Source organism: Microcaecilia unicolor, chromosome 1 (genome assembly GCF_901765095.1).
Source record: "Microcaecilia unicolor chromosome 1, aMicUni1.1, whole genome shotgun sequence".
Classification (NCBI taxonomy): Eukaryota; Metazoa; Chordata; class Amphibia; order Gymnophiona; family Siphonopidae; genus Microcaecilia; species Microcaecilia unicolor.
In genome coordinates this window covers 766,810,976-766,836,513 of record NC_044031.1, presented here as the reverse complement: position 1 = coordinate 766,836,513, position 25,538 = coordinate 766,810,976, and the positions used below count along the sequence as shown (strand labels likewise).

The 25,538-nt window shown below is 43.9% G+C and overlaps 1 protein-coding gene across 1 annotated transcript in view; it reads right to left on the bottom strand.

Annotated features, from left to right (window-relative positions):
• The window catches only part of MAP2K5 (mitogen-activated protein kinase kinase 5), a 406,422-nt gene that overhangs the window by 188,817 nt on the left and 192,067 nt on the right, over window positions 1-25,538 (bottom strand). The window contains exons 13-15 of the mRNA XM_030189796.1: window positions 23,500-23,548; window positions 6,233-6,306; window positions 5,105-5,155 (exon numbers count right to left, since the gene is read on the bottom strand). Coding sequence (XP_030045656.1) covers window positions 5,105-5,155; window positions 6,233-6,306; window positions 23,500-23,548 — 174 coding nt within the window. The remainder of the gene's footprint in view (window positions 1-5,104; window positions 5,156-6,232; window positions 6,307-23,499; window positions 23,549-25,538) is intronic.

Here is a 25,538-nt window from a genome sequence, read left to right as displayed (position 1 = left end):
GGATCTTTCTCACTCTACACAATTCACCAAATAATCATCTCTTTCATCAATGACATTCGGGTGGTTCCCTCTTCACCACTAGGTCTGATTTCCTCACATCTAAATATTTATGTCCCAGGTGATCAGAACCTCCTTTAATCTCCACAATTCTCTTCAGGTCATGGATCCCGTTGCTTTTCCAGCACAACAATGCTCTAATGTTTACAGTTTCCAATGGATGAGATGTGCCACGTATAGAAATTTTCTGCCATCAAACTTTGCAGCCAGGTAGGAGATGTGTAACAATTTTCAGCTGTTTTTTTTTTTTTTTTACAGACTCTACAGATATCTACTTTGCCAGGCTTTTTTTTTTTCTGTTTGCTCTGAACTCTGTCGCTATAATTCACTGTCCTGGGCTGTAGCTATCAATCACTTATCCTTCGGTTTCAATTCACCTCTCCTTAAACCATTCACATGTCTGGCTTTGATCAATGAATGGTTCCTCAAGTAACGCTTTGTATTTCCACCGTTTTTATGCTATAGGATTACTGCACTGCGTCGATGGCCAGACCCTCACATCAGGCACCCATTCCATTTCAGCCTAAACTGGGGTGTGGAGTGGAAAGTGGGAATCCATGCAAACACTAGGCTTGGAGAACAATTCCTGGAAGTAATGAACCTGTCTTCTAGGATATGTTTTTAATACATTCACACTGATGGTAATCAGCATCTTATAGAATAGCTGCAAAAACTCATAAGAACATAAGCATTGGCATAGTGGGACAGACCGAAGGTCCATCACGCCCAGTATCCTGTTTCCTACAGTGGCCAATCCAGGTCACAAGTACCTGGGAAGATCCCAAGAGTAAAACAGATTTTAAGCTGCTTATCCTAGAAATACCAGTGGATTTCCTATCCATCTTAATAACAGCTTATGGACTTTTAGGAAATTATCCAAAACTTTTTTTAAACCCTGCTAAGCTAACAGCTTTTAAATGTACTACTTTGTAGCTTCATTACTTGCCCCATAGTCCTAGTATTCTTGGAAAGAGTAAACTCAATATTAAAAATGAAGGACTTGCAATTTAGGAAGGCACATAAACCACCAAAACAACCTAAACGTTCAATGGCTTATACTTCCACATATAATTCAGAAGGTAGGAAGGTAAATGGGAGAATCAAATCATCACAGTTCAGACGTTAAAAGCACTTTCACAAATGGTAAAATGATAACAGGGACCATTAGAAGAGAAATTAGTACTTAAAGGAGAACTGATAACGTTGTAAGATCATTACTGCAAATGCCCCATGGAGGTACAATCCTCAGGGGCTTAATGCTACCATTGTACCAATGGATAACTGTTCAATATCACTGGCCCACTAACCACATTAAGGGCTCTACTAAGCAGCGGTAAGCCCAACGCGGGCTTACCGCTCGCAATTTAGGAAGTACCGGCGGGCTAACACAGTAGCCTGGCAGTACTTCCCCCCCCCCCCCCCGCGACATCATTTCAGCGCTACACAAATTTGTAGTGCTGGATACTACCAGGCGGTAATTGGGCAGTGCCAAGAGCTGCCTGGTTACCATGGGAGCCCTTACCGCCACCTCAATGGGTAGCAGTAAGGGCTCCCTCCCACCCCCCCCCCCCCCTCCGAAATGGCCGCGCGGCAAGCGATTTACTTGCCACCCGGCCATTTCCTGAAGGAAAGCGAGACTGGCCCCTTTTACCAGCTGCAGTAAAAGGGGGACTCAGCGAACATGTAAACACGCACCGATACCAACGCAGGCCCCCTTTTGCCACAACTTGGTAAAAGGAGGGCTAGCTGCCAAAATGCCCCGGCTATGTGGGTAAGTTCCCTGAAAATCAAGCTGGAAAATCAGAAGCCTTGATCCCAATTAAAGAAAGAATGATGAAGGCCGGCAGAAAAACAGGGCCACCATCTACTGGATCAGTACAGTTTTAAAGCTTTACTTTTCAATTAATCTAATCTAATATCAGCCTTTAACAACAAAATATAAAACCTCATTTCTTTAATGTACACCTGGGAGGCTGAACTGTAATCTGGATTTCCACATGTACACAATTTCATTAGTTAAGTTACTTGACAGCGTCCTGACTGCAGAATCCCAAAGCCTTTGAGCTTTCCTTTGAATGTCTTCAGGGAAGGTAGGGGCTGCATTTATGCGATACCTTGTTGGTGGCCTTTTACTTCCACTGGTCACGGACCCTGTACAAGAGCTCTAAAGGAAGTGCCTACCACCTTGAGCTGTTCCTTGGTGGGATCCCATTATGGGTTAGAGGACAAGAGGAAGGGTCACTGCAAATGCTGCCGTCCCTAAGACTTGAATTTGGTCAAGATTTTTGTATTTTCTCTTGAAGCTGACACGTGAAACTGTGATATCTGGGGTTCTATGCGTGTTCCTGGTCAGATTGCCTTCCTTTCCCTGATCAGAATCTCTCCCTTAGCAGAAGCATGGACAACGGATCAGCTCTGAATTGGTTCTCACTGCTAACATACCATCCTATTGTCTCATCTAACAGAAGAACACAGCCTGAGCCAAGTAATCCATACTCACTGAGCAGTAAAATGTAAATGTGACTGGAACTCCTGATCAGAGCAATACAGGGAGACAGTAGCCTGGTGTTCAGTCTTCATCCTTTTCTCCCCTGTAGTCTTATCCTGGTCCTAGAATGACACTGGTCACCCTAGCAGGCCTAAGGACTGGAAGCGTGTCCCCCACCCAGTGAGGTGGCATAGTAGGAACATTTTAAAGGGAATCTCTCTCTTCTTGTCAGACATGGTGTGTTCTCTTCTCACATTTGTACAGTATGTCATATTACTCCTTACTCACTTCAGCAGGTTCCCTGTGCTTCTCTGGGCAGGTTTTTATTTATTTTTATATTATATTTGTACCCCTACAGCTTTCCCACTCATGGCAGGCTCAATGCGGCTTACATGGGGCAATGGAGGGTTAAGTGACTTGCCCAGAGTCACAAGGAGCTGCCTGTGCCTGAAGCGGGAATCGAACTCAGTTCCTCAGGACCAAAGTCCACCACCCTAACCACTAGGCCACTCCTCCACTGTTGCTACTATTTGAGATTCTATTCCACTAGCAACATTCCATGTAGAAGTCAGCCCTTGCAGATCACCAATGTGGCCGCGCAGGCTTCTGCTTCTGTGAGTCTGACGTCCTGCACGTACGTGCAGGACGTCAGACTCACAGAAACAGAAGCCTACGCAGCCTTCTACATGGAATGTTGCTAGTGGAATAGCAACATTCCATGTGGAATCTCAAATAGTAACAACATTCCATGTAGAATCTCCAATATTCCATGTGGAATCTCCAATAGTATCTATTTTATTTTTGTTACATTTGTACCCTGCGCTTTCCCACTCATGGCAGGCTCAATGCGGCTTACATGGGGCAATGGAGGGTTAAGTGACTTACCCAGAGTCACAAGGAGCTGCCTGTGCCTGAAGTGGGAATCGAACTCAGTTCCTCAGGACCAAAGTCCACCACCCTAACCACTAGGCCACTCCTCCACTGTTGCTACTGTTTGAGATTCTACATGGAATGTTGCTATTCCACTAGCAACATTCCATGTAGAAGTCGGCCCTTGCAGATCACCAATGTGGCCGGGAATCGAACTCAGTTCCTCAGTTCCCCAGGACCAAAGTCCACCACCCTAACCACTAGGTCACTTTTTGCACAGTCCTGTTAATCTTCAGTAATCTGGGGGCTCTCACTACTCTTAACCAAAATCGGAATGAATGTAAACACACTGGTGCTGCCCCAGAACAGCAGAGGTCGCTCCAACAAGGGGGGGGGAGGGGCTTTCTTTCTCTCTCGTCTCCTTGCTCCTGGGTATCAGAACATCATCTTCAGGTTGCAACTGGCTCTCAACAAACAGAAGGATTTGAGTGTGGGCCTGTCACGCTGCGGCTCAGCAAACTCCAAAGCGAGTTAAAGTGAAATATAAAATACATCAGTTGTTACAGGCGATTCGGGCCAATATCTCAATGTTTTTTTTAAACAATGACTGCCACCGGCAAAGTCAGACCTGGATATTAATTGCCAGGTCATGTCCAGACACTTGTATTGAACATCTGGGTCAGTAGTAGGTATGGCTGATATTCACGGCTGTACTCACTAAGTGATTTAAGCAGTCCTACTTGCCTGGTTAGCTATGCGGGTACCAGCGCTGATACTTCCAGGACTGCCTCGGCTCTGCTCGTACTGTAGGGTCACAACTTATTTGGCTTTTCTGTGTGCATCTGAGGCCTGAACAGAAGCATCATGGATTCCCTGCTGCAATGCACTCTGGACTTGCAGCTACAGTTAAAGACCTGCTGCCAGAGTGTGAAGAATGAATATAGACTAAGTGAACGTGGTACTAAGGACTTTATCAGCTTACAAATTTAGCTCAGATGACCTTGAGCAGCAACAATGTGGCCATCGTTGTTAGCGAGCCCAGGTACCACCGCATTCCTCATCTGTGGTTTCCAGTGCGCAGAGATTTGCGCATAGGACTGATGGATGACTTGCAGAGGAAACTAAAAGATGAGACAAAGAAGTGTGCTCTTTGCCAACTTTTCTTCCACAGGACTTGGGGAAAATCCACTATTTCTGGCATAAGCAGTATAAAATGTATTGAACTTTTTTGGGATCTTGCCAGGTATTGTGACCTGGATTGGCCACTGTTGGAAACAGGATGCTGGGCTTGATGGACCTTTGCTCTGTCCCAGTATGACAATACTTATGTACTTATGTAAAGTAAGTTGAGAAAGGACATGAAATAGAGTAGGGGGTGAGTGGAGAAGCTACAGTGCAGAGCTGCAGAACCTGGTGTCATCTGCCAGCAAAGTTACATAACACCCTGGTACCAAGGGGGTCAGTACTTGCTGCACCAGTGCAGCGCGTCACAATTTAGCTTTTAATGCACCGATACCGTATGCATAAGCTGTGCATTAAACATGTGCAAGACTTAGTCTCTGCTTCGTGGGTAAGTCACTAATCTCCTTTCTAATTAGTTCCCTGCTTTTAAAAATATTGTATTTTAGTTTAGAAAACACCAGCAGACAAAGCTACATGCAAATGGGATCTGTAACGCTGTTCACTTACCGCCATGTACGCATTTGTTCCAACATATGTCTTGGCTATAGAATTGACCAGCTACAGGACAGAGGGGGCATGCAAATAAAACAAAACAAATATTTCTTAGTTAACACAAAAGCTGGATCCTAATCTAGCAATGAAAATTATGGAATATTAAAACTAAAAGAAAAGAAAGATGGCAAGGTTTATCCCAGTGGCGTTCCTAGCCTCGACGGCACCCGGGGCGGATCGCTGATGCGCCGCCCCCCCCCCCCCCCCCCGCGAAATGACACCCCCCCCCCCCCACGTGCGGTTACTTCCTGTTCCAGGGCAGAGGGAGGGAGCTGCAGCGAACGAGAGAATTTAATGAGCGTAGCGAACTGGGAGCAGACAGGCACGCGCTGCGGCACCCCCCCAGCGGCGTGCACCCGGGGCGGAACGCCCCCACCCCCTTGGTACGCCACTGGTTTATCCATGAAGATGAAACCTCAATTTAAACATTATGACTTATAGCAGAGAACCTTAAACAAGTAGCAACAACACATGAGAAACACAAGCAGGAAGAGGGGGGCATTTCAGTATGAGAACACTGCCACGTGTCAAGTGCTGACTACAGCACAGGAAGGGAAGGGGGCTGGCAACTCTCAATGCCACGCTGACCTTCTCTTTTGGTTTTCATGTTTGGCTGAGAGGAAAGGTGGCTGTGATTCAAGTCGACACCACTGCAAGCTCCCGGGTCATCGTTACAAAGGTCCTCCAGGGAGGCCCCAAATGGAAATTAATTAAAATTTGTGCTGTGTGTTCTGAAGGCCTCGGCACCATTGTTGTGTGCAATATTAATTTTTTTATTGTAGGCCAGTCAGGCTCCCCAGACGATGGTCCCACTCTGCCCTTCCCTTTTGTCTGGCCAAAACACATTCCCAGCAAGGCTGCATATCAATGAAGTCTGCTATTCCTATGTAGTAATTACAATATCAGCACTTTTTACTGTCATTAAACAATGAACAATCATATTCTGATGAAGAGAAAGTCACTACAAGATTAAAAAGGCTCCAAAGCCAGTTGTCCTGGGGGAGGGGGGGGGGGGTCGCATTCTAAGGCTCCAGGAGTACCAGTTATAGAAAGGGCAGCGTGCAGGGTTTGAAAAGGACCTACCTGGGTGCTGACCCCAAAATCACAAAGCTTGACCTGTCCTCGTGTGTTCACCAGCATGTTAGAGGGTTTCACATCTGCAAAAAAGGACAAAGAACAAACATCCAACCAAACTTGCCAAAAGACTGGGGGAAAATAACAGATTCACAATGCAATGCAGAAGCACAAAGATCCCCCCCCCCCCTAAAGTCCTGAGGACATTTAGTCAGATTTTATGGTTGTCACTGGACATGTCATTTCCAGAATCACTAAAGTCCAGCAATCATGTGGCCATGCACTAGTGAACATGGTGGTCAAATGAGTTTAGATTGCCAGTTGGCCAATGGACTTTTGGCACATGCGTCTTCACTTTGACCAGGCTCTACCCCCGCCCTCCCCCGCCCCGGGCATGACAGCTTGGTGGAAATACTTGCATAGAGGCTACTGCAGTATAATGAGTGGAGGAGTAACCTAGTGGTTAGTGCAGTGGACTTTGATCCGGGGGAATTGAGTTCGATTCCCACTGCAGCTCCTTCTGACTCTGGGCAAGTCACTTAACCCTCCATTGCCCCATAAAATAAGTACCTGAATATATGTAAACTGCTTTGAATGTAGTTGCAAAAACCTCAGAAAGGCAGTATATCAAGTCCTATTTCCCATAATGAGCAGGATGGGAACTTCTACCCTGTTTCACCTAGAAAATCCACGCTGAGCATATCCACTTGTCAAACTGACCTACGTTTCATGTGTGTATCAGCAGTGCATTTATTGGGCTTACGTCTCACCCACTGCATGCTTAGAACTGTATGCCTTTTGCATCTGCAGTTCCTACAGAGAGGTCTCCTTAAAAACACCCATTGGAGTCCCTTCACTGTCTGGTTAATAATTGCTGGGAGAGTTAATATCTAAACAGTATGGGCTAAGGAACTCCCAGGACACACCTTAGTCTTACCAAAGAAATCCAAATCCAGAAACTGATGGGTTAAAATAAATAGCAGAACTGCCCTAGATGAAAGCAAATAAAGTTGCCACACAGACAGCAGTACCATTGTCTCCTCTTTTTGTTTCTTTCCCTTTTCCAGCTCTCTAGGGGGCAATTTCTGAAAAGGCTTCAGGGACAGGCCTGTGTGATTGAAATGTTTGTGTTGTAGAGAGCTACACTCTTATAAAAACAGAACAGCAGCCCATTCCGTGCTTTCTCCCTCCACTCTGCCCACCTTCATTTCCTTCTTATTTCATGGTGTGCCCAGGGCTGGTCCTGAGACTCTGAGCTGACTGGATGCTGCAAGATCGCATCTCCTTACGTGCACGAATTCACTAGCTTATCTATCGTAAAGGAGAAGAAGCCACAAGTCTCCAGGAGCGCCATCAAACTGGTACAATTAATAGAACCTGAAATAGTTCAAAGTTTTAAAATGTTTTAGGTTTGAGCACAGGGCACTTCATGTTAAGTATGTTAAGTTTTGGAAAATACCTCTACACTAAGACAAATAAGCAACAGTAGGGAAGTGGAATCTTGAGACTTCCTTTATCTCCTTCTCATGTCTTGGCTCAATTAGTGATCCTGATAATGGAATGATTAGGACGGATGGGCCACTCTTCAGCTTTGAGTTCGTGAATTTCAGATCAGGTTCCTCTCCAAGGTAGGCTTTGCTCCCCATTTGGCTGGGAGGAGGTAGCGTGGCCTGCTTTGAGTGGGACTTTTGGGTTTCAGCTTGAATGAGGGCCACAGGCCGCTTTCTCAGCTACCTTCCTCTTCCTTTCTAAGCATCAGGGCTGCTGCTTGGTGCAGATGGACGACAATGGGCCCCAGGAGAATTCTGGCTGCTTCATCATTAACTTAAGCTTTTGTTCAACAGCTGTTTCCTGAGTATTATTTTATTTTTTTATTATTTATTGTATTTGTACCCCCACATTTTCACACCTTTTTGCAGGCTCAATGTGGCTTACAGAGTATGGAAATGAGAACGTCATTACATGATTTAAGAAAACAGTCGATCATAAGCTGAAGAGAAAGAGGAATTTAGGTAGAAGGTGTTAGGTAAGGTCGTGTGAGAGGTGTTTTGGTGTACTTGGGTGGTTTACTGAAGCTGGCCTGATTTAGCTGCCATATTAAGTGCATAACTTGGACCAACAAACCGATTTCTATTCTTTTCCTGCAATACAAAATCAGGTTAGAAAGACAGCCAGCTCAAGGAAATCCTCAGACCAAACCTCTCATCTCAGTGCATCCAGGACTACAGGAACCACAGTGCAACAGGACATAAAGGTAGAAGCCAGAGTGACCAAGAGAACTTGACCCCAACACGCCCTGGGTATTCAGAATATCTACAGTGAAAATCTGCAAGATAAATTTGCAAGTAATGGAGGCAGTGCACTCAAATCCATCTCATGCAAATTCATTATAGATTCCTTAAAACTAATAGGCTGAGGGTCTTCCTCCTTCCCCCAAGCCTAGAGTCTTCCTTCTGAAAGCAGCTAGCTGTGAATCTGTGAGCCTGACTGTGGAGCGATGAGATCCAGTGACCTGGACAAAGCAAACTCAAGAAATGTTCATTTACAGCAGGAGTTCTCCTCAACCCAGTCCGAGATATTCACTACGAATATGCAGATAAAAAGGAAGGTGATCTAAGAATCAGAACTTCCCAGAGCTCCCACTGCCAGATTCTTTCATCATCTTTAAAACGGGTCAGCGTATGTTTCCTGAAATATCATCCATGGATTAATTTTTTGTTTCTGAATTACAGATATGTTTTATATAAAAACGGTTTATAGTTTCTTCTAAGGACTGAGACATTTTTTCATTCTTAAAGTATTCTGAAGAGCTCCATGGTTGCATTTGAGCAGAGGCTAATAATGGTTTCTACTAGAAGAATTTTATAGGAATGGGAATATATCTATATCTATAAAAGACATTTTCCAAAGAAATTGTGGGCTGGTCAGGCCGGCTGAAGGCAAAAGCCAGGTGAGGGTGCTAGCTCAGGGATACCAAAGCTCAAGGGTGCAAAACCCAAGTGGCTCACACACTTTCCAGCAGTAAGAATCATGCTTCTTTGCTGTTTCCTCTGTGCTCTCATCCCTCGCTGCCACTGGCCCCTGATCTCACATTTAAACCTGCAGCAGAGCCAGGAGCATTGCAGGGAAGAGCACAGCAGGGAGAGCAAAGCAATGCACTCCAGCTGCAAAAAAAGACAAGGTAAGAAGCTGGCTGGAAGAGAGCTGATGTGGATGGGGAAGGGGGAACTGATTGGAAGAGAGCTGATGTGGATGGGGAAGGGGGAACTGATTGGAAGAGAGCTGATGGGGAAGGGGGAACTGATTGGAAGAGAGCTGATGGGGAAGGGGGAACTGATTGGAATTCCAGAGAGCTGATGTGGATGGGGGAACTGATTGGAAGAGAGCTGTGGATGGGGGAACTGATTGGAAGAGAGCTGATGGGGAAGGGGGACCTGATTGGAAGAGAGCTGATGTGGATGGGGGAACTTATTGGAAGAGAGCTGTGGATGGGGGAACTGATTGGAAGAGAGCTGATGTGGATGGGGAAGGGGGAACTGATTGGAAGAGAACTGTGGAAGGGGGAACTGATTGGAAGAGAGCTGATGTGGATGGGGAAAGGGGGAACTGAGTGGAAGAGAGCTGATGTGGATGGGGAAGGGGGAACTGAGTGGAAGAGAGCTGATGTGGCTTGGGAAGGGGGAACTGATTGGAAGAGAGCTGATGTGGCTGGGGAAGGGGGAACTGAGTGGAAGAGAGCTGATGTGGCTGGGGAGGGGGGGACTGATTGAAGAGAGCTGATGTGGCTGGGGAAGGGGGAACTGAGTGGAAGAGAGCTGATGTGGATGGGGAAGGGGGGAACTGATTGGAAGAGAGCTGATGTGGCTGGGGAAGGGGGAACTGAGTGGAAGAGAGCTGATGTGGATGGGGAACTGATTGGAAGAGAGCTGATGTGGATGGGAAGGGGGAACTTATTGGAAGAGAGCTGTGGATGGGGGAACTGATTGGAAGAGAGCTGATGTGGATGTGGGAACTTATTGGAAGAGAACTGTGGATGGGGGAACTGATTGGAAGAGAGCTGATTTGGCTGGGGAAGGGGGAACTGATTGGAAGAGAGCTGATGTGGCTGGGGAAGGGGGAACTGATTGGAAGAGAGCTGATGTGGATGGGGAAGGGGTAACTGAGTGGAAGAGAGCTGATGTGGATGGGGAAGGGGGAATTGATTGGAAGACAGCTGATGTGGCTGGGGAAGGGGAACTGATTGGAAGACAGCTGATGTGGCTGGGGAAGGGGGAACTGATTGGAAGACAGCTGATGTGGCTGGGGAAGGGGGAACTGATTGGAAGGCTGGAGATGGGGACAATGGGTCTGCGACAAGGAGACTAAAAGTGGGGGGAGGGTGGGAAAAAGGGGCAGATGCTGGGAGAGATAAGGGAGAGAAGAACAGATACTCTGGGAGGAGGAAGAAGCAAAGATATACTCATGGAAAGGTGGTGAGGATGGATACAGGGGTAAAGAAGAGAAAAGACAGATCAGTGAATACTGGAGGAGATAGGGACATGGGGATGAAGGAGGGAAGGCACTCAGATGTATGAAGACACTGGGTGGGAGGCCACATGATGGCAGTCTCTAACTTGGCTTGCTACTGGGAGTACAAATGGGGACACAGGGCTTGGATGAGATTATAAGTAGGGACTGGGTAGGGTGGTAGAGAAGGGGATTATGTGGGGGGGGGGGGGGGGGTAAAGGGGACTAATAAACTGAACAGGAATAAAGAAGACAACAGGGACTAGGTGATTGGGTGACAGTCATTACAGGGTCAAGAAACTACAGAAAAATGGGGGGAACAATTTGAAGAACTTTGACAGTTTTGGGGAGGGGGCTGGGAGGCAGCTAGAAGGGGCAGAGGACTATGGAGAGGGTGAGAGACAAAGGAAGGAGGCAGGCCGCTGATAGAGGATGAAAATAGAGGAGGCACAAGGAGGAATTGGGAGACGGGATAGGGTGTAAGACATAAGAAAGGAACTAGAGGTGAAGAGATGACAAGTAATAGGGAAGGAGCTGGGAATGTTGAGGGATGAGACACAAGGAAGATGAGGCTGGGGAATGAATTCAAGAGAATGGAGACGTGAAAGTGAGTGAAGGATGTAGGGGAATAAGGACTAGGGAAGGAATAGAGTCAGGTGGGGAATAGGAAGACTAGGGATGTAAGAATAGGAAATAGAAAGTTGATAAGTAGCTAAAGATGAAAAGAGGGAAACTGAAGACGAGAAACACAAGGAGGAAGAATTAAATCTAGCTATAGGTAGATAAAAAAGATGAAAATGAAGGATCAACATCAGAGACAGTCATAGGGCATAAAGGGAAGATGACAGGGAGAGTGAAGAAACAGAAATTAGATCCTGGAAGGACATAACACCAATAAGAGGAAGAAAGAGACCAGGACCAACCCAGTAGGAAAAATAAAATGATCAGATAAAAGGTACCAAAAATATTATTTTCAGTTTTTAGAGAATGAATATATCACCTTTGACAAAGTGCATCAGTGCGAGGTGGGGGGGGGGGGGGGGGGGGGGGGGCTGCTTGCGGTAGTCAGGTTCTGCCCTGGGCCCGGCTATTTCTCTCGGCGGCTCTGACATTTTGTTCCATAAAGGAGGAAATACATGTGTTTTCTTCTTGACAGTCTGGGTTCTTCGGTTTTCTGTTTTGTTTTTTGTCTATACATTCATTTCTAATTTGCAGTCTCTTATTCTTTACATATAACTACAGTGAATGATTCTGTGTAGGAATCTGTACCAGTCCGGCTTGTTCTCTTTTCCCAACTGGACCTGGTGCTGGTATGGTAAGGTAGGCTTCCCAATGTCTGCTTGCAGAGTTTCGTGTTGCTTTTCACTGTGTCTATGACAAGAAGAATAGAGTTTGTGTTGCTGTCACTAATGTGACACCAGAATTTGAATAGTACATTTTTCTTTTATGCTGCGTTGTAAAGTGAAACATCCTACTTTTCCTTGACACCCTATGTTGGCATAGTTGTACTGGTTGGTCTAAGAATGCTGCATATGAATAATTCCATTCCGTAAGGTTTATATTTAAAATGTTATGTTAAAATGGCATTAAATTATTTTAGTGGGTGCCTGAAACTGGCTGGGGATGGGATATAATCAGAAGTGCAGAAAAGAAAAGCAGACCCACGTGGTGAAATAAAGCAAAATTTATTCAACGCAGATACATAAAATCAGCTTATAACTTTCCTCTAACTGCCCAACATGACCATGTTTCACCCTAAGAAACCAGCAGGAACAGTCCAATGTTTTCCCTGTCTGGTTAGTACAATGTGCCTGTTAGTCCGACTGTGAGGCCGAAGAATTATTTTGCACCTTTTTAAAAAAGTTTACATATAAGGCAAAATGTGAACCGATCTCCGTTTAGAAAACAGCCTAATCGGAAGCTCCCCGCAAAATTACAACTTCTTCAAGGCAAGAGTAACTGTGTGGGAATGTGTCAGTACAAATGGCACATATTTCAAGCAGCTTGGATCTTAACGGGCTTTTTTGAAAAGTTCTGATTCTGAAGCAGTCGGCCGTTGCTAAGATTACGCCAGCTTCGTTTTTCCATAAGATCATGATCGTGTTTTACGTAAGAGCATAAGAGTAGCCAATAGTCCCATCTAGCCCAGTATCCTGTTTTCCAAACAGTGGCCAAGCCAGGTCACAAGTACCTGCCAGAAACCCAAATCATGGCAACACTCCATTCTACATACAGTTGGATTGTATTTCAAGTTAACAGTGATAACTTATGGGCCATAAGGTTTAGGTTTTTCTGGATCTTACTAAATCAACTCAAGTGAGATGGAAGACGTTTTCTTGGCATTTTGACAACGAGTCCAGTCCATGGGGGGCAACTTTTCGGCTTCGATATGTGGTTATTCTGGCAATTAGATATGTGTTTATGATCCGGACCACTTGAGGTTTTTGGTAGAAGCTAAATAATTGAAGTAATTGTTAATGCAGATATAGATTTCTTTGAGTGGAGAATAATAACTCCTGTGGAAGTTATGTAGTGTGGTCCGACTTCACCTCTCATTTTACTTTAGTATTTCATTATTCTTTCCTGTTGCTTTAAGGGAGTAGTTCTTATCTTGGATCTCCTAATCTGTTGACTAAGTAGCACCTGGCTTAAAGTGCATTTAATGCTTTTCTTATCTGTATTTGCTTTTTGTGCTTTATTGTCAAGTGTTTTGCTTGTTTATTAAATACTACTACTACTACTTGACATTTCTAAAGCGCTACTAGGGTTACGCAGCGCTGTACAATTTAACATAGAAGGACAGTCCCTGCTCAAAGGAGCTTACAATCTGAAGGACAAATGTACAGTCAGTCAAATAGGGGCAGTCTAGATTTCCTGAAAGGTATAAAGGTTAGGTGCCAAAAGCAACATTGAAGAGGTGGGCTTTGAGCAAGGATTTGAAGATGGGTAGGGAGGGGGCTTGGCGTAAGGGCTCAGGAAGTTGATTCCAAGCATAGGGGTGAGGCGAGGCAGAAAGGGCGGAGCCTGGAGTTGGCGGTGGTGGAGAAGGGTACTGAGAAGAGGGATTTGTCCTGTGATAAATAGTACATGCAAATTAAAAAAAAAAAAGAAATTGGCATATATGTATTTATTTTATGTGCTGATTTTGTTCTGCTCCCGGGAATATCTACATCTACATCTTCTAAAAGCAGGTGCCATTAACTCGTGGAGGTTCCCAAGGTCCATCCTGGCTCCTCTGGAAAAGGCAGTTATTTTTCTGCAGACAAGATTCAGACAGATGGACACAATCTCAGAACCTGGATGACGCTCTACACCCTGTATCTAACTGGTTAGTTTCTCACAGGCTAAAGCTGAGCTTCCAGATCTCAGAAGGTCTTTGGTTTAACAAGAAACCACCAGCACCAAAGCTACTGCCCTCTACCATTCCCTGGGAGGGGCCGCCAAGCAGCTGCTTATGAGTCTTTATAAAATCACAAGTAACGTGAACCTGTGTAACGTCTGCACATATTTATAACCACCACAACGAAAAGGGAAGGAGAGTAGCAGTGATGGGGGTTGCAAGCACTGTCCCCCTGGCCAGAATGAACAAATGATGACATGCTAACAAATTCAGCAACACAACAGCAGCAATCCAAAAAATAACAAAGGAAGGGAGATATATATCTGTGTGATACAGTGCTTAATAACGTATTGACACAGAGGTCAGGACACCTTTCTTTCTAAGCATAAAAACTTAATAGTGAAGCAGAAGCTTCAAAACCCCACATCCCATCAAGGTAACCTGGGATCTATCAGTGGAACCGACACGCCAAGGCTCAAAAATACAAAGGGAATATCAAAAGAAAAAACAATATATGTATATGGAGAAAGACCACTGCTAAAAAAAAAACCAACCTCCAAATATACAACCAATGGAGAAAAACACTAGCGGTAAAGTAACTCCACACAATGGACTAAATTCAATAAATGGCTCAGAAAAAATAGCGCTTAGTGATATTCCAAAAACAGGACTCAAAGCTAGGCACTATTTCCAGAATGGCCCTTAGCGCTGGGAACCACAAATACTTATTCTTTTTTGTTACATTTGTACCCTGCGCTTTCCCACTCATGGCAGGCTCAATTTGCTTACATGGGGCAATGGAGGGTTAAGTGACTTGCCCAGAGTCACAAGGAGCTGCCTGTGCCAGGAATTGAACTCAGTTCCTCAGGACCAAAGTCCACCACCCTAACCACTAGGCCACTCCTCCACTCCACTTAAACCAACGAAACCCTTTTATTCCATAACAGCGCACATAAATTGTGAGAATGCCCCCCAAACCGCCCACGACCCTCCCATGGTTGCACCCTCTTTTTGGATCCGCAAGTCAATTTTAATTAATGCTGATTGGTAGGGCCTAATTATCATGCTAATTGACTCTTTATTCAATTAAGTTACTGGCGCAAATTGGGCACACACCCAAATTTGCATGCGCAATTTTTAGCGCCATTTATAGAATTCGGGGGGAATCTGGCCAATCGGTAACAATATGAAAGCAGAGAGCCTCAAAATACACAAAACAGAAAATCTCTTCGCTGCAGGGAACCATCATTCAATTCTCAAAAATATCATTCCAATAGGGAAGGGTATCTTCAAAACAAGTCTTCTCACTAAAGAAAAGCCTCATGATGGTATATAAACCAGCAGATTTCCACAACTAAACTAGAAGATCCCAACAAAGGCCATCTGTTTCACCATCGGTTGTTACATTGGGGATTGTCCTAAATTCTTCTCTTAGTTTTCCCGCCACTGGGTCCCGGGATCCGTCTCTCTCCTGCTCCTATCAGGAACTGGCTCCGGCACAATGGAGCACGTGAGACACAGACCAGGATCTGGTGGCTGCCCGAGAGAGAGTGAGGGGCAGCAGTGGCGGTTGTGTTCCAGGTTGGGCCTGGAGCCGTGTCTTGAGTGTGAATGAGGGAGCCCAGCGGTTGCATCCCGAGTGGGGTGGGGGGGTGGGGGGACTTGGTGGCTGCGTCCCTGCCCCAGGCTTAGCTCTTCTGTTGATGGCCCTGCCTGGGGACACACCAAGCCAGTCAAGTTTTGCAGGATACTATAATGAATATGCATGAAATAAATGTCCATGCACTACCTCCACTGTAAGCAAATCTATTCCATGCCTACTCATTGTGGGTATCCTGAAAATCTGACTGGGTTGAGAACCCCTGTGCTATACAGATCCTTTACTTATACAACTCTATGCCTTCCCACCTGTGGTCAGAGTGTAATCTTCTCTCCAAGACGGCTTGGAAGATTTTGGCTATTTGCTCAAGCTTTTAATTATTAGTTCTGCCCTCTAATTACAGATTCAAGTCCTGTTTCGCAGTTGGTCCAACCCTTATGCCTGGTCTTCACTGGTCCTCTTGAATTAACTCAAGCACGTACAGCTGTCCTATCACCAACTCCCCTCTTATTCTCCTCTCCTTTATATCCTTTGCACATTTTATTTGTAGGTACATTTTATAACGTACATGTGGACTTTGAAAAAAGTATCTTAAAGGTTTGCATCTACAGTTCCTGTGGGTACATTTTTTTCTGTCTATTTATTTATTTATTAGGATTTATTTACCGCCTTTTTGAAGGAACTCTCTCAAAGCAGTCTACAGTAAGATTAGATCAAACATGAGCAATAGACAATAACAGAAGTAAAAATATTCAAAAACAATACAAAGTATGATATAATATACTACTTACAATGACAACACAATACGTAATAGAACATTGGGTCAGGCAAAGATGTAACAAGATGTCTAAACTCCTATTCCCCAGTATGATCGCTTTATAACAGCAGAGACACCGTTAAAGAGGATGTAGCCTTAAAATGACTGCAACCTTACACCCCTCCAGATCTCAACTTTCTATAGAAGTATATGGAGCGGAGAGGAGTCCTGAGCATCCCATGCTATCACAGAAGAAACCAAATGGAGTGGAGGAGCAGCCTAGCGGATAGTGCAGTGGACTTTGATCCTGGGGAACTGGGTTCAATTCCCACTGCAGCTCCTTGTGGCTCTGGGCAAGTCACTTAATCCTCCATTGCCCCTGGTACAGAATAAGTATCTGAATATATGTAAACCGCTTTGAATGTAGTTGCAAAAAACCTCAGAAAGGCAGTATATATCAAGTCCCATTTCCCTTCCCCTTTATAAATGGGGCACATCATCTAAAAATGCCAAAACTAGCTTCAGGAGATGAAACAATTCCTGTGGCAAGATGAATTCAAATCTCATTTTATAACAGCTCTCTGTAAAGAACTACATACACATGCCCACATACTGCACTGGAAATACACTGCCTAATACATCCCTAGCAGCAACGAGAACAGAATTACAACTTGGGGCATTAGACATAACATGTCACAGAAAATGTAAAATGTCCCTTGGTCAGGGCCTGCACCACCTTCACAAGCTCTAGTCAGTATTTTACTCACAGACATCCCTGAAAGGGTGCAGGCATGGTTTCCAAGAGAGTGAATATGTGAGGGAAACAAGTAAGTGTTTATGATGAGAAGCAATTAATAAACGCATCAGCGATGACCTCGATTCTACAATACTCCTGAGCCGCAGAAACAGCTGAACATCTGGAGATATTTGGCTCCCGGCGATTTTCCCTCATGCTGCAGAACCCGATACCTCACTTCTGTCCAGCACTTTTACTATATCCCCTTAGAATTTCACAGAACTGAAGGCTCTGCATTTCAAGGTTCGTTTTCCGAAAGATGCAATGAAAAGAAAAAAGAACTCTTCTCCACTAGACTCAATTGATGTGAATTTGCAAACGCATTGCAGGCAGGCACTGTGTGGTGCTGAGTGACCGGTCTGTGTTTTCAGCAGCGCGCGAGGGGTGTGCCAGCAGGCCTCTTAGCTGAGCCGCTGTGAATCGCAGCACAATAGCCCACGAGTCCCACCATTAACCCCTATTCATTATCTTTAATTATCTTATGAAAATATGCCAACCAATCTATCTGTCTAGTTATTCCCCCTGCACTGGATTTTAATGAGGGAAGCAGCAGGTATGATTAAATATACAGATTATGCTGACATTGTGGGGTAGAAATTTGGCTGCTCTCAATAGGGTGCACTGAAAGGAGGGAAAAGGAGAGCTGTATCTGACACAGTCTGCAGGCTGAGTCCTAGCAGAAGGCAAGAGCAAACTGTAGCTATTTTCCAAGTTTGGAAGTTTCACTATTTCATCCGACTGGGACAGCAAGTCCCTTTACTACTGACACTGCCCAAGTTTCACCCTGGAAAAAGTCTCTGCTTGAACACCAGCGTTTCCCTCACCTAGGTTTTACCCGGAAATGTCTTTTTTTTTTAGGACACGGCTGGGCATCTGGGCGGGTTTTGTCAGCCTGCCCATTTGTCCGGATTTGCGGACGAACGGGCAGGCTGGCAGGAGGACGGGAGGGCCTCAGGGTGTCCTACCTTCCCCTCCCCTCCTTTACTTCTGTGTGGTGCCCTAACCTCTTTGGGGGGGGGGGGGGGGAGAGCTCCTCTTTTCTGCCCATCGTGTCTGCAGACTGTCTTATATAGTAACATAGTAGATGACGGCAGAAAAAGACCTGCATGGTCCATCCAGTCTGCCCACAAAAGATAAACTTATATCTGCTACTTTATGTGTACACCTTACCTTGATTTGTATCTGCCATTTTCAGGGCACAGACCGTATAAGTCTGCCCAGCACTAGCCCCGCCTCCCACCACCGGCTCTGCCACCCAATCTCAGCTAAGCTTCTGAGGATCCATTCCCTCAGAACAAGATTTCTTTATGTTTATCCCATGCATGTTTGAATTCTGGTGCCACTTCAAAATGGCTGCAGAGAGTTCAAGCGGCAACCTTGCGAGACTTCCGCAGAAGCAAGGTTATCCTGCTTCAACGTACTGTAAAACACCAAGTTGTTGAGTGAAAAAAATACTTCCTCCTATTTGTTTTAAAAGTATTTTCATGTAACTTCCTCGAGTGTCCCCATGTCTTTGTACTTTTGGAAAGAGTAAAAAAAATCGATTCACTTCTACTCGTTCTATATCACTCAGGATTTTGTAGACCTCAATCATGTCTCACCTTATCTGTCTCTTTTCCAAACAGAAGAGCTCTAACCTCTTTAGCCTTTCATCATACGAGAGGAGATCCATCGTCTTTATCATTTTGGTCGCTCTTCTTTGAACCTTTTCTAATTCCGTGATATCTTTTTTCAGATAAAGCGACCAGAACTGAACGCAAGTGCTCAAGGAAACGGTTCGTTCCATGGAGTGATACAAAGGCATTATAGTATTTTCAGTCTTATTCACCATCCTTTTCCTAATAATTCCTAGCATCCTGTTTGCTTTTTTGGCCGCCTCCGCACACCGAGCAGAAGATTTCAGAGTATTATCTACAATGACACCTAGATCTTTTCTTGAGCACTGACCCCCAAGGTGGAACCTAGCATCAAGTAACTATGATTCATATTATTCTTTCCAATGTGCATCACCTTGCATTTGTCCACATTAAATTTCATCTGCCATTTGGAAGCCCACTCTTCCAATTTCCTAAGGTCTTCCTGCAATATTTCACAGTCCGCTCGTGTTTTAACAACCTTGAATAGTTTTGTATCATCTGCAAATTTAATCACCTCAGTCATCATTCCAATTTCCATATAATTTATAAATATGTTAAATAGCACCGGTCCCAATAAAGATACCTGCGGCACTCCACTGATCACCCTCCTCCATTAAGAGAAATGACCTTTAACCCTACCCTCTGTTTTCGATCCAATAATCAATTCTAATCCACCCCAGAACCTTGCCTCCTATCCCATGACTCTAATGTTCTCAGGAGTCTCTCATGAGGAACTTTATCAAAAGCTTTCTGAAAATCTAGATACATTACATCAACCAGCTCACCTTTATCCACATGCTTATTCACGCCTTCAAAGAAATGAAGCAAATTGATGAGACAAGACTTCCCTTGGCTGAACCCATGCTGACTCTGTCCCATTAAATCATGTTTGTCTATGTGTTCTGTAATTTTATTCTTTATAATGGTTTCCACTATTTTGCCCAGCACCAATGTCAGGCTTACCAGTTTATAATTTCCCAGATCACCCCTAGAACTCTTTTTAAAAATTGGCATCACATAGACAACCCTCCAATCTTCAGGTACTACAGACAATCTTAATGACAGGTTATACATTACTAACAGCAGATCTGCGATTTCATGCTTGAGTTCTTTGAGTACCTTGGATATATGCCATCTGGTCCAGGTGATTTACTACTTTTAATTTGTCAATTTAGCTCAGTACATCTTCCAGGTTCACTGAGATTTCTTTCAGTTCCTCCGCATCATCATCCTTGAAAACCAATTCCGGTATAGGTAGATCTCTTACATCTTCTTCCATAAAGACAGAAGCAAAGAATTCATTCAGTTTCTCCGCTATGGCCTTGTCCTCCCTCAGTGCCCCCCTTTGCTCCTTCATGATCTAACGGTCCCACTGATTCCCTTCTGCTTCTGAAGTACCTGAAAATGTTGTTACTGTGAGTTTTAGCCTCTGCAGTAAGTTTCTTTTCACATTCTCTTTTAGCCTTCTTTATTGATGCTTTGCATCTAACTTGCCAGTACTTATGTTTTTATTTTCGTCATTTGGATCCTTTTTCCATTATTTGAAGGAGAATCTTTTGGCTGTAATTGCCTCTTTTCTTCACCTTTTAACCATGCTGGCTGTCGTTTTCTCCTCTTTCCACCTTTGCAAATATGTGGAATGCATCTGGATTGGGCTTCCAAAACGGTATTTTTGAATAACATCCATGCCTGATTTAGTGTCCTAACCTTAGCCAATCCTGAAGATACCAGAGTGTTTCTCCCAAGCATAATGGACCCAAGACAGACAACTCTTTCATTCCCATAAACAGGCTGTGCCATTTAGCCCATTGTGGCACTGCCCTTTTGAACAAGTATTTAGTACTGATCGAAAAAGCCAACAGCTAAACTGGTCATAGCTGAACACTACAACTTTGTTGGACCTCCGCTTTAAACTCCTCAAGTGTATACCAAAGGAGCAGCAAAGTAATGTCTGGAAAGATGCGCGGAGTCTAGTGTCACGTGGTGAAACAGATGCTGAAACTGAAACATCCACCGAACCACCAAAAAAAGAAGATTTGCTTATATGCAGAGTATTCATTCGATCCTGAAGATGATCCGTTACTACAACCAACATCTGGCAACAAAGCTGTTGACCGTTACATTGCTAAATTTCAGACAGATCAAGAGTTATGCCCACTTCAGTGGTGGAAGATACATGAAGTGTCACATCCAGTCATGGCTAGACTGGCTATGAAAGGAACACTAGTAACAGTTATCCGTTGTAAGCGCTAATTTTCATAAAGTCAAAAACGTGCAGGTCTTTCTCCAGGTAACGTTGATAAACTTGTGTGCCACAGTAGCTGGCTAAAACAGTAAGACAATATATGTTTACTTTCCATATGCTAAATGCATTTCTTGGCTGTTCTTATGGTTTATAAGAACATATGTGTTGCCATACTGGGACAGATCAAAGGTCCATCAAGCCCAGTATCCTGTTTCCAACAGTGGACAACTCAGGTTACACGTACCTGGCAAGATCCCAAAACAGTACAATACATTTTATGCTGCTTATTCTAGAAATAAGTGGTGGATTTTCCCCAAGTCCATTTTAATAATAGCTTATGGACTTCTCTTTTAGGAAGCTACCCAAACCTTTTTTAAACCCCACTAAGGTAACTGCTTTTACCACATTCTCTGGCATTGAATTCCAGAGTTTAATTATACGTTGAGTGAAGAAATATTTTCGATTTATTTTAAATTTATTACTTTGTAGCTTCATCACGTGCCCCCTAGTCCTAGTATTTTTGGAATTCCACTCCACTCATTATTTTATAGACCTCTATCATATCTGCCCTCAGCCATCTTTTCTCCAAGCTGAAAAGCTCTAGCCATTTCAGCCTTTCCTCATAGGGAATTCATCCCATCCCCTTTATCATTTTCGTCGCCTTTCTCAAACAGTGTTGTAGTTTCTTCTGGATAACCACCTTCTTTTTGAGAGTACATACATACCTGCTCGTCCTTTTAGAGTGCCCTGGATAATCATGTCAAAGCAATGCCGAAATAAATTTATTTGTTGCATTTGTATCCCACATTTTCCCACCTTTTTGCAGGCTCAATGTGGCTTACATTATGTCGTAATGGCGATCGCCATTTCCGGAATGAGAAATACAAAGTGGTATTGCATTAAAGTTAAATGCAAAATCAGATGATGTATTGTTCATCTCTATCTTTCAATGCCAATATTTATTTCAAAAACAGGTCACCACATTTGAAAACTGACAAATAATTGCAGTATGCCTGTGTAACCTGTGTACTGCTTTTTAATTAGCAAGCAGGACTCTATGATGGCAATAAAGCATAGGTGGAAGAATTGTTTACAAAAAAAAAAGCAATTTGAGTATTCACTTGCAGTGCTAGTGGTCTTCAATAACAGCACAAAGTTCCTTCTCTATAGAGTTTACATCTTAAGAATGAACATAGGGAAATTAAAGGGCAATGCATTCGCAAACTGAGACCTCGCTGCTCCACGCTCCCAGCAGGCCACAGGCATGGCCCTACTTTCAGCAATGTACTCAGTTTGGATGTGCCACGTTTCTACAGGGTTATCAGTGAGAAGGTAAAAGCCCAAGAGGCTGGGACAGAGAGATATTACCAGGCTCTGTGATCTCAATCAAATCAGATAGGAAATCTGTGACAACAGCTAGAGGGGCTGCTCTACACCACTGTGTGGGAAACATCTGGAGTTCAAATAATTTGCAAATTTTATCTTCCAATCTGAGTGTTGTGGAAATTGTGATCACGGAGAAACAAGAAAGAAGAGCGATTCCAAAAAAAGTAGCTTCTTAGTATCTTCAAAAATGATAGAGGTGGGTCATCTAAGTCCAGCCAAAACCCCCTACCCCAAATGTACACCACTATAATAGCCCTTTTGGGTGAAGGAGGAACCTATCTGTGGGTACAGTGGGTTTCTGGTGAGTTTTCAAGGGCTCACAGTTTCCACCACAAATGTAACAGGTAGGGGGAGGTATGGGTCTGAGTCCACCTGTCTGCAGTGCACTGCACCCACCACTAGACTACTCCAGGGAGCTGCAGGCTGCTCTAACGGACCTGAGTATTACATTTGAGGCTGCCATAGAGGCCGGTAAGTAATGTTTTTATTCACATTTTTTTGGGGGGGTGGGAGGAGGTTAGTGACCAGTGGTCATCTTGTGGAGGAGTGGCCTAATAAAACAGGTGTAGACCAAAACGTCCAACTGAATGTTTTGTTCCATTATGGCAGAAAAAGGTCCAAGTGTTAGGAACGCCCAGACCTCGCCCTTAACACGCCCAGATTTATGCCACTTTTTGGACGTTTTTCTCTTTTTGATAATGAGCCCTAGAGTGTGCTATGAGCAACTAAATAAGTTACACATGTGCAAAGTCATGGTCATTGGGAGCTGATGACATCACTGTATGTCAAATGAAGGAGAGTAATGTCACTTGAATCCTACTGGGCACTGCTCCTTCTCCACCTACAAAAGATTACTCCAGTTCTCCTAACACAATGATGGGTGAGGGGCTTTAGGAGGAACCCTGGCATCACTTTCTTGTTTGAATACATAAAACCCAACTTAGACGTTCGCGTAAGAGAATGACACACATCAGCGTGGCAACGTCACAGAAATACATGCATCACTCACCTCTGTGTAAAATTTTCAAACTCCACAGATAGTTAAGGCCATTAACAACCTGCAGAAAAGAAAAAAAATAAAAAACCTATAATAAGCATATCAGCATGTTGTGAGCCTCAACAAATAAGCAAAAACAATTTATTCTCCGAGATACACACATTGATTTTTATGCTTTAGCCACGGCTCTAAACTCAAAATCATTTATATCATGAGGTTTGAGGGATCCTGACTAATCATTCTATTCTACCATCTAAATTTCAGGAAATCTCTTAAGACCATGTTATTTGGAAAAGCCTACCCCAAGGACTCAGCATGTGTCTCCACTGCTTGATACACATCAATCTAATGACAATTTTGGACACATCCCACCCTTCCCTCCTTCTCCCTGGTTCCCTGTTCCTTTCGTTCCTTCCCCATCCTCTCCATCATTTCTTATGTAGGTTTTATGTTGTATTAGCTTAATTTACTGCATTGGTGTCCGCCTCTGCGGTGTGATGTAAGCCACATTGAGCCTGATGCTGTTGGGAGAATGTAGGGGATAAATGAGATAAATAAATAAATTCTCCGAATCTATCATTCAGTGGTATGAGGAGGGGATTTCTAAGATGTCTGACTCTATTGGGCATTATGGTATCCTTAGAGAGGTAACGTCAACACCAATTCTTAAATACTCTCAGCTTGACTCCCTGATCAACTCTTTCCACCTGCTCAATTGTCCAAAAAACCCCCCAAGAATATTAAAAAAAAACCCTTCTCCCCTGAAACTCCCTCACAATAACATCTGTAAAGTGTTTCCCTGATGGTACTTCCTCGCTCCCCCTTGAATCTCCAATCCTTCCCCCAGAATCAGCCATTACAATACAGAGGGTTTCTAGCTTAAACAGCAGCAAGGGCAAGAGAACTGCTCACTACTGAATGGCGCCCCCTACCACAGGTTCAGCATTATACACGTCTTTCAGTGATGGGAAATTTTATTTCATGTGATCGGATGAAAGGAGGAGGGATTAGAAAGGTTCTTTAACATTGGACAGGTGGAGTAGGGATTAGGGAGATGAGTTTATTTATTTTTATTTTTTTTTAACTTTGGGCAGCTTGGAGGAGATATTGCAAAACTACATTTAATGTCAGGTGGAACAGAAGAACATAACGCGTTGCTATACTGGGACAGATCGAAGGCCCATCAAGCCCAGCATCCTGTTTCCAACAGTGGCCAATCCAGGACATAAATTCCTGGCAAGATCCCAAAACAGTACAGTACATTTTATGCTGCTTATCCTAGAAATAAGCAGTGGATTTTCCCCAACTCCATTTTAATAATGGCTTATGGACTTTTCCTATAGGAAGTTATCCAAAGTAGGGGTTTTGCTGATTCAAGGCACAGACATAGCAGCTACACTGAAATCTGTTGCCACTGCACCCAGGTTTGGCCAGATATTCTGCATTGTGGTTGGATCTTCAGAAGATATATCATAAAGCCCTCATGAGACCCTCATCCGGAAATATAAATATAATTGGAAAGATGTTTCATGAAAAGGGTGGAGGGGTGATGCTTGAAACATCATCCTGGAGAAGGTCAGGGAGACAAAAATTGTGTCAGAATTCAATAAAAATAAAAAGTCTAAACTTTAAAAAAACAGCCTGGGATTAACAGAGGATCCCTACTAGCAAGAAAATATATTCAGCCCAAAACAATAGTAAAGCGACTGCACTGTTCTTCCAGAAGACACAGGGTAACCTGTACATAGTGACACTTACAACCCAAGGACATGGGGGGGGGGGGGGGGGGGGGGTATCTTTTGCTACATTGCCTTCTTGGCCTTCTGAAGATTTTCTTGCTAATTTAAACAGAAACCCTTCTAAATCTATCTGGAAGAATGAGTAACCAGTCCTACAAGATGTGTTTTACAGACCACTTTTGGAGGGGTGTTGGATCTTCTCACTTCAAACGTTGACTTTGGGTGGAATAATTAATACCGTTTTATTTCAGCGACTTCTTTTCTGTCTTATTTTGATTTTTTAATAGTAATGATGTAACACTTTTTATTTTG